Here is a 9,526-nt window from a genome sequence, read left to right on the forward strand (position 1 = left end):
TAAACTTTTACTTTGATCCATTTATAAATTTTTTTAAACACCCTATTTAAGAAGATTGTTCTTTTCACTAACACCAGGAGTTTTATCTTTATAATAGAAAAAAAATATATAGAATTTTGACGAAATTCTTGTTAGTGTTTGTCTTTGAGTTGTAACATCCCTCCCAACAATAAACCACGTGCTACTTCAAAGTTCAAACTCCACAAGAAAACAACACATTTTGTTATAAATTAGATAATTAGAAGAGCAGTTTAACTTATAAATGTGATTATTGATCATAACAGTTTGTTCAATCAAATTCCAAGATTCCCACAAAGAACAAAGTTTTAGCCTACTAAAATCTTATCATCTTCAAATCTATATTCGTTTACATTATTTTCATGATAAGAAAAAAAAAATACAAGTTTTAGAATCGTGTGAGAATGTGTAATACAAACTCATGAATAAATTCTTGTCAAACAAAGAATCATTAGGTCTTGTAGCATCCCTTTCTCTTGTTAAATCTTGACAGAATTAATCACTAATTTCCACTGATTTTGGCATCCGTTTGGTAGTATACAATCTCCCCTTCGTCACTCACATAGTGATCCTTCTTCAAACTACTTACAAGAACTCCCAACAAGTGAAATGGAAGAGGCCAAGATTTCTTTGGCTCCCGATAATATTTCCCAAAAACTGGCTTCGCAGCTTCAGTCTGTTGAGAAAATTTCAAAATACATAAAAGTCAAGTCATTTGGGGAAAATAAAAAGTAAATTTTGATGGATGATAACGACATTTGTGACTATTCATATATATATCATTACGACCCTTTCAGACCTTTCAAAGGTCACGAACAGAACAGTTATGACAGATGTCACAATCATTATATTTCGTTCGATTAGCTTGAAAGATTTTAAAACTTTTTTGGAATCAAGAACACTAACCGCTTCTATTAGATTGTAGTGAGGGATTTGAGGGAAGAGATGGTGTATCACATGGGTTCCGATATCATGGTGAATGTTATTGATCCATCCATAGTCACGATCAAGCGTTGTTAATCCTCCTCTCAGATAACTCCATTCCTGTGGTAACCCATTTGAGAAATTCACCATTTTTGACGATGAAATACAGAACAGAAATATGGGTCGGGTCAAAGTTCAAACCTTTCCACGGTACCATGGGAGTTTATCTTCATGGCCATGGTGATGCAAGTAAGTTACTAGATCCAGCCACATCACAAAACCCTGGATTCAAAACAAGAATTAAGATTATTAGCTAGTGTGAAGAAAAAGGGAACAACACAAAGATTTCGAAGAAGATTAACTGTTTAACTTACCCAATAAGGGATGCCGTAGAGTTTAAGTAGTTGTAGAGGGCCCATCGTGAAGGACAAACCCACAAGCAGAGCAGCCATGGCTGTCCAGCACACTGTCGAGGTGATGATGTCTTTCTTTTCATTTGGGAGAAACAAATCGCTGTTGGGGTCGAAATGTGAGCCCTTTTTTCCTGGGCTTCGACTCCACTGTTAATTTTTAAACATATCTGTCAATTACCAAAATGAATAAGGCGACCCCACATGTTCATCCATCCACATGAGAGTGTTACCAGATAGAAAGGGTATGCCAGCATCGGGAATGGCAAAGTGAACCTCAATTTTCTTGTAGCATCATTCAAACTTCTGTAGATCATCTCCGATAACTGGAAAATTCATACGATTTTGTCAGAAAGTGATAATATGAATCACAATTAGTCAAAATAATGAAATTTGATAATATGAATCAAGATTATTAAGGAGATGGACTCACTGGGTGCCAAGATTCATCGTTTTCGACGTGTCCATGGTTCTGGTGATGAGTTCTATGGCTAATTCTCCTGTAACATCCACAACCCAATGATTAAAAAGACGAGAAATAAATTGAAGCAGAGACTAGAGAAAATGAAACGCACCATCCATGGTAGGGTACAAGAATGGAAGAATGAAGAAGATGACCAACTACACTATTAAGTTTTGCATTATTGGAGAAGCTTCCATGGCCGCTGAACAATGGAAGATAGATTATAATTAGAATGACAATTAACCCAAATAGAGGATTTTTTTCACACAATCGTGATTACCAATCATGGCCAAGAACAAACAGGGCCCAGAACATTGTGGACTGAGCAATCCAATAAAGTGGCCAAACGACGATATTATTGAAATACGCCGCCACCGCCGCCAACCCAAAAACCACCGCCACATCTCGTAAGACATAACTCATTGACCTCCATGGATCCTTCACCCAACAATGCTTGGGAATGGAGGCTCTAATATCGGCCAATGTGAACGGTGGTGGTGCACTAGGATCGAACTCAGTGGCTATTTCTCTTTCGTCTTCATCTAAAAACGGAATTGTAACTGGTGCACTCACCTTCAATGCCCAATTCTTGTCTTTACACATTCTTGAAAATGAGGACGAGATTGTGATTGACTTAGTGGTGTTGAATAGTGTAACGCCAATGGAATCGGAATTGGTATTAAAGAAAGAACTGGATACTCCGGTTCGTGGCTTGGGGAAGAATGTTGGAATTGGTCTTACACCACATTCTGATAAGACCCAAGCCGCCATTGGAGATACCCAGATGATAAAAAAAATTGAAATGTATAGCTTATCTCTCTCTAGAGAGAGAAGAGGTGAGTGTGTTGTCTAAAATCAATTGTTATGAAGGTGTTTCTGATGATCATTGGGGGATGAGGATATGAAATACAAGGGCTTTTTTACTCCACGTCCCTCAATTTTAGATTCTTATGAGATACACAGTAGTTCCACTACCATGCAAAAAAAAAAAATTTTAACTTTTTAATCATATACACCAACGCAATATCATAATTATTTAAAGGACGTAACTTGTACCGGCTGAAAGTTGAAGTTAGACAAAACTGCAAAAATGTTCTTTTGATCAGCTGATTTTGGATCAAAAAAGTTTGGACAAGTCCTAAACTTTTCATTTTGTTGTGATTTTGGTTCAATTTATTTTAAAAATTTTTATACGAAAATTTTACCCTTATTTTTTTTTCAGTTTCTTTTTATTTATTTAAATATTTTTCTGATTAAAAAAAAATACGCCCTCTCTCTTTCACACATAACAATCACACACACTTATGTTCGATAAGACATTTTCAGAAAAAACCTAACTTTAGGCTAACATAAGTGGTCACCGCCAACCCACTAGAAAAATATTGTCAACTCAATGTCACGTCAGTTCCACTATAAGCTTACTATCAAACCACTAGTATTTTGAAATGATTATCAATCCACATTATTTATTTATTTATTTATTTATTTATTTAGATATTAAATTAAATAAAAAAAATAATAATTTAAAACATAAAGCTTAGCCAATCACATGCGCCGTCTTCGTCCGTCTCTATGGCCAATCCACAGCCAACTCACCGGAACTCGGGGCGGTGTTCACGCGTGGCTTAGTGTGCCACGTAGGAACCCACATGTGGGTTTCTTCCCCATTCTGGATAACCTTACCATTTCTCTTCTCTTTTTCTCTATAACCCACCTCCATTTTTGTCTAAAGCTTCAACTTTTTTCTTCAGAAAAATGATTACCACGACATGGGTTTCTCTTGGGGTTTTATCAAATAATTTTTTTTAGCTAAGACTCATCCAGATCTTCAAAATCGAAATGTGTTTGTTTCCTCCTTTAAAAATCAAAACTTTCTTGAACCCCCTCTGAAAACCCCGAAGAAAGATAGCTTTGTTAAGCAAACCCATTACTTTTCTACCAAAAATTTGTAAAACCCTTCGTTCATTCCTTTTAAAAATCATTCGTTCTAAAAACCTAACCAGTAACCAATATACTTTTGGATCAAAACAGATTAGAGGCCAGGGGAACGTTACAGATTAGCATTTCCTCATAAAACCCTTCTACCTATCAAGATTAGAGGCAAGAGCAGCCAAATCGACCTCATAATGGATATTCATAGCAGCGACGACGAGGGCTTTCAGATCTTCTTGTACGGTGGACAGGTATCGATTGCTATGCCATAACTCATTGATTACTAAAGGTTTCGATGCTTTTTTGTAGATTCCGACGGAATCATCGGCGCTGATCTTTTTCAGAGCACACACGTCTTCACCGACGGGTGTTTCAACACAGAGAGATTTTGATTTTTTTTAAGGAATCTACCTGAGGTGTGGTTAGCTCCGACGAGGGTTGAATTGAGGAGTGAGGAGTGATGGAAATAGTTCATTTCAGATGGGTTTTTGCAAAAAAAAAATTATGGGGACTCGTTCTTCATCAGTGAAATTGATTTTATTTTGGGTTTGGAGATGCTCTGGATGAAGATACAGAGAGAGGGTATTTTTTTCTATTATAAAAATAAAATAGAAAAGATAATTTTCTTTTTATTTTTTTTAATCAGAAAAATATTTAAATAAATAAAAAAACTGAAAAAGAAAAAAGTAAGGGCAAAATCGTCATTATAAGAAAGTTCAAAACAAGTTAGACCAAACTCACAACAAAATGAAAAGTTTGGACATCTACTGCTAGTCCAAACATGTTTTGTAACAACCGGTTATTTCGGGTCAATAAACGTCAAACAAGTTAAACCAAAGTCAAAGCAAGTCAACTACGTCAAACAAAAGTCAAATAATTAAAAATTGTTTGATTTAACAATGAAAATTCAAATTGCTTTATGGGTTTTCGGTATTAGGAATCAATAAGCACAAAAACCGAAATCCCTTTGTGAAATAATTAGGGACCGAGATCTAAGCCTTGGACCGAAAACCACCCACCGAAAACACTACTCGGCCGAGAACCTCTTGACCGAAATCCCTTAGACCGAGAACCCTCTTGACCGAAGTCCTTGAGGTTCTCGGTGGGAACCTTGGCCGAAAACAAGGATAAGCTCGATTCATAGCCATTATCAAAGACTTATCATTATTCCACTCATAAACCTTATGGCAGAAATATGCCACCACGTAAATCAAACAGGCGTTTCAACAACACACCACCAACTCCACCACCGCCACCGCCTAAGCAGACGGACACTGCTATTTTCCAAGTTGTTGTAACGGCAGCTGTGGCAGCCGTCATGGCGCAAATCAGCACGAATGGCGCCAGTGGGTCAGGAGGCGGTACCAATAATGCTAGCCAGGGAGATAGTCAGGGACATCCGAGGGAATGTTCCTACAAGGACTTCATGAATGCCAGACCAAAGTGTTTTGATGGAACCGGATGTGTCATTGCTCTAACACGTTGGTTCGAGAAGACAGAATCGGTGTTCGAAATTTGCGCATGCCCTGAAGCTAGCAATGTCAAATTTGCAGCATGCACATTCATGGATAGAGCCCTTTCTTGGTGGAACGGTTATGTCAAGTCATTGACTCTCCCAGTAGCCAACGCCATGAGTTAGGAAGACTTAAAAGTTCTGATGTTAGCAGAATACTGCCCGAGGGGCGAAGTGCAAAAGTTAGAGCAAGAACTCCGGGGTCTGACGATGAAGGACTCTGACATTGCAGCTTACACCGCCAGATTTAGCGACCTAGCAATGCTATGTCCCGGGATGGTCACCCCGGAGAGTAAAAAGGTGGAGCGATACATCTGGGGACTATCTCCCCAGATCCAAGGAAACGTGATAGCTGCAAACCCACTTACTTTTGACAGTGCCAAGCATCTAACACAAACACTGGTGGATCATGGAGTCCGTCGGGGCTTCATGACAGCCATTCCCGAGCAACCCAAAGAAAGTGGCAACAAAAAGAAGTTTTGGAATAAAAGGAAGGGTCGGTCATCGCAAGAGCCCACAAAGAAGTAAAAAATTGTGGCAGTTCACGCTGCTACTGTTCCTACCGCTCCAGCACCCACCAAACCCTATGTTGGAACTCTTCCAAAATGCAACAAGTGCAGCTTTCATCATTATGGAGTCTGTCGAGAGATGCACTGCAATAATTGCAATAGGAAGGGGCACACTGCCTGTTTCTGTAAGGTTCTGGCACAACAAACCACTAATGCTGGAATAAGCCAGGCTTGCTACAGATGTGGTGAAACAGGGCATTTCAAAAGGGATTGCCCAAAAGCGAGGAATGCTAGAGGTATGGGCAGAGTTTTAACGATGGGACAGGAGGAGGCAGTGAATGATCCTACCGTGGTTACCGGTACGTTCCTCCTCAACAATTCATATGCATGCATTCTTTTTGATAGTGGTGCGGAGAGAAGTTTTGTAAGCCATAAATTTAAACACTTACTTAAACAAAATCCCCAATCACTAAAAGACACATTCACCGTAGAAATGGCGAACGGAAAGGCAGAGAGCGCTAACGATATATACATAGGATGTACCCTCACTCTAAACAACTACTCTTTCCAAATCTACCTGATGACGGTCACAATAAAAAGTTTCGACGTCATCATTGGCATGGATTGGTTGAGTCCTCACCATGTCGATATCCTGTGTTACGAAAAATCCATTCGCCTTAATCTGCCAAGTAGCGAAACCCTTGTCATTTATGGTGACAAACCCGACACGAACCTTCAAATCATTTCTTGCGTCAAGGCTCAAAAGTATCTTCGTAAAGAATACTATGCCTTCTTAGCTCACGTAGTAGATAAGAAACAGGAAGTGAAAGACATCAAAGACTGATAGGTTTTAAGCAGTATACATCCCTATGGTGCACATACAACCCTAAATGTTTTGAATCTAAGTTTTCTCAAGTTACACATGCAATTTCATTTTCCAAAGCACAAGCCCTAACTAACATGCAATTTGAGATACATAACATAAAAAAACAGGTTAGATGAATACATCTTGTGTAGCTAGTGATATTTGTCCTTTCAAGAGCTTAGTACCTCAAGTGTGATACCTCTAATGGAGTCACAAAACACCATGAACAAATGGAGGATAAAGAGAGAGAGGCTAGGAGGTACACAAAACGGCTAGGGTTCTTCTTTGAACTCTTAGGGGCCATTTTGGCGGTGCTAGGGGTTACATTTATAGTATAAAATTCCTAGGGTTTCAACTTGTAAACCATAATTCACTTCCTTGGGCTTTTAATCCAATAATCCATATGATAAGCCCTTTGGACTAACACTTCACGGACTCCCATATAGAATGAGTCCATCCTAATCAACATGGATCATTGGCCCAAATTATATGTATTACTGATTTACCTAATCAGTCCCCGTTAATTTAATTAGTCTCTTTTGATCACTAAATTAATTCCAAATTAATTCATGATCAATACCAATTAAATAATATGATTTCTCAATTAATATATTATTCTTATAATATATTAATAAATCATAAATAACCTCTTTCTCAAATATCCATCCTATCAAATTGCCTTGGTGAATGCAATCCAAAAGGACCATGCTACTATCGGGTCAAGTACATACCAATTATAGTTATGGGCTTAGACACCTAATCCAACAGTCTCCCACTTGGATAAGTCTAATAACTATAACTGCAAGTACGACTTCAAAAAACTGACTAGCAATCGTAGCTCTCAAAAGCCGATGTCAACTATGATTAATAACGTGTCCTTTAGATAATGGATCAAATATTCCTTCGTTCTACAAGATATCTTATAGACATGAGATATGGATTATAATCATTCTCTATGTCCAAGTTCTGTTTCCCGATTTCCGATTTATGATGACTGACTAATTGAACAAATCAAATCAGTCCAGGCTTGGCCAAGCGCTTAGGGTGTCATCACTGAATCCTTGAGGGGCCCACATATATCGCTTTTATCCCATTAGGGGTAAAAGAAACGGATAAACTTCGACTCATATGCTTGTACTATTTACTCATCAAATCACACACAACAATACGTTTTATAACACCAAGTTACTGGTGCGTTTACGCATCATCAATGTGTAACCGACTCGTAAATGACAACTCATATCTCTCCGTTTCAAGAATATAAGATATTATCGTGTCACAATCACTCGTGATAAAATCCATGAAGTGATTCACGTGAGCATGGTTTTAATCCAATACTCAAATTCTTATTTCAGGAGTACTCATGAACACTGCAGCAAACATTTGCTATGTCTAAGCTTTTAGACAATCTACAGACGGATTCATGACAGTCTTTCCTCATTACTTACTTCCAAAGTATGATCGACTGTGGATGTTTGAATAACCTAGTTATTCGGGAAGTAAAACTTGCGAAGTGAAACACAAGAATAATTTAATCCAATATGGTCTCAAAACTTATAAATATAAATAAAACCAATTATTATTTAATCACCATATAGATTACACATTATTTATTGTATAATTGTTTCAACTAATCAACTTAATACTTGAATTAAAACAATAGTTATCCCATGCTCCAAGCATGCACACTATGTTTACATATGGTCATTTCTTTGTGAAACAGATCAATTGAAACATTTCCAATGATGCTTATTTCACAATTCCAAATCCTTATCATAAGTGTAAGAATACCAAATTCTTCCACTATTAGAATGTGTTAGATTCCGAGCTATCATGCCATGATCATTTTGTAATGACTAGGCACCAAAGTCACATAAGACTTTGCCAATTACAAAACATTCCATTGGAGATCCGAAGTCTCATATTCAAAGTACATTCCTTTAAACATCCTTCTTGCATAAAAGGTTCTACACACAGATTCTTAATATCCAACTCCCATTATGGAAACATTTTCATATTGCCATGTGACTATCCATTCTTAACAGAATCCTATCTATTAAGAATCACGTCAATATGGTCCATCCATTACTGTACTTCCAACAGTCCATAAGCAACCAATCTTCAGCGAACTTCAGATTGTCCTTGCCAGTTGCTTAAAACTTTCAATCATATCTTGTTCTAGTCCTTTTCCCTCTTAATACCCTAGGTATTTGGAAAATCAGAAAAATCGAATATTATAGCATATGTAATCGATCCTATATCCGAAGCACATGGGATACGATTCATAATGTCTTACATAAAGACATGATACTAGACCAGTCTTTTGCTATAACATCTCTCTCTCTCTCTCTCTCTCTATATATATATATATATATATATATATATATATATATATATATATAGAATTTCTAATGTTGGAAACATTTCAACATTACATTCATTTATATATCCATGACTAAGTCCCATTAATAATTTCAATCTAATCTTTTAGATTCGAAATTAAGTATGAGCTCCTCTCCCTTAAAACTTTCTGTAACGAAACAACTTTTCAAACTCTGCAACTTTACAAATTAAAACTTTGTTTTCTATTAATAGTATTGCTAACTCGCAACACTTAATGTAATAATTTTGCTCCCACTAGCATAATAATTACATACTTATAAGCATAACACTTATGCTCCCACTAGCTTTGACATGTATACAGAAATCAGTTGGACTTCTAGAAATCAACACTCATTGACTTTCTTACCAAAGTTTAGATTTCTGATACAAGACGCTTCGATAAGACTTTATCTAGGCTTCTCAAACTCATACACCTTTCCTTAGACAGCTCATATGTGTGTCTAAACTATTTTAGAACTTACAACAGTAAGTACCGAATGTTCAGACTAT

The 9,526-nt window shown here is 37.1% G+C and overlaps 1 protein-coding gene and 1 long non-coding RNA gene across 2 annotated transcripts; one reads left to right on the forward strand and one right to left on the reverse strand.

Moving 5' to 3' along the window:
• Positions 1-250: 250 nt before the first annotated feature.
• On the reverse strand, positions 251-2,702 carry LOC145161400 (omega-3 fatty acid desaturase, chloroplastic-like). The gene is made up of 8 exons (XM_079080909.1): positions 2,096-2,702; positions 1,928-2,017; positions 1,786-1,852; positions 1,586-1,678; positions 1,317-1,502; positions 1,144-1,224; positions 925-1,062; positions 251-694 (listed from the first exon to the last, which is right to left on the reverse strand). Exons 1-8 carry the CDS (start codon positions 2,584-2,586, stop codon positions 521-523), a joined length of 1,320 nt encoding a protein of 439 aa, XP_078937035.1. The 5' UTR covers positions 2,587-2,702; the 3' UTR covers positions 251-520.
• Positions 2,703-3,545: 843 nt separating this feature from the next.
• LOC145161401 (uncharacterized) lies at positions 3,546-4,379 on the forward strand. The gene is made up of 2 exons (XR_013738490.1): positions 3,546-3,985; positions 4,057-4,379. It is a non-coding gene; the product is annotated as an uncharacterized LOC145161401 (long non-coding RNA).
• The last annotated feature ends 5,147 nt before the right edge of the window (positions 4,380-9,526 follow it).

This window comes from Lactuca virosa, chromosome 2 (genome assembly GCF_052849685.1).
Source record: "Lactuca virosa cultivar CGN04683 chromosome 2, Lactuca_virosa_CGN04683_v6, whole genome shotgun sequence".
NCBI classification, from domain to species: domain Eukaryota; kingdom Viridiplantae; phylum Streptophyta; class Magnoliopsida; order Asterales; family Asteraceae; genus Lactuca; species Lactuca virosa.

Bases quoted from the DNA above. Each gene is read 5' to 3' on its own strand.
- LOC145161400 (XM_079080909.1), bottom strand. From the start codon at position 2,586: ATGGCGGCTTGGGTCTTATCAGAATGTGGTGTAAGACCAATTCCAACA. The intron at 1,679-1,785 runs GTGAGTCCATCT...TGAATTTTCCAG, and splicing joins ACGATGAATCTTGGCACCCA to TTATCGGAGATGATCTACAG. The intron at 1,503-1,585 runs GTAACACTCTCA...AAAAATTAACAG, and splicing joins TGGCATACCCTTTCTATCTG to TGGAGTCGAAGCCCAGGAAA.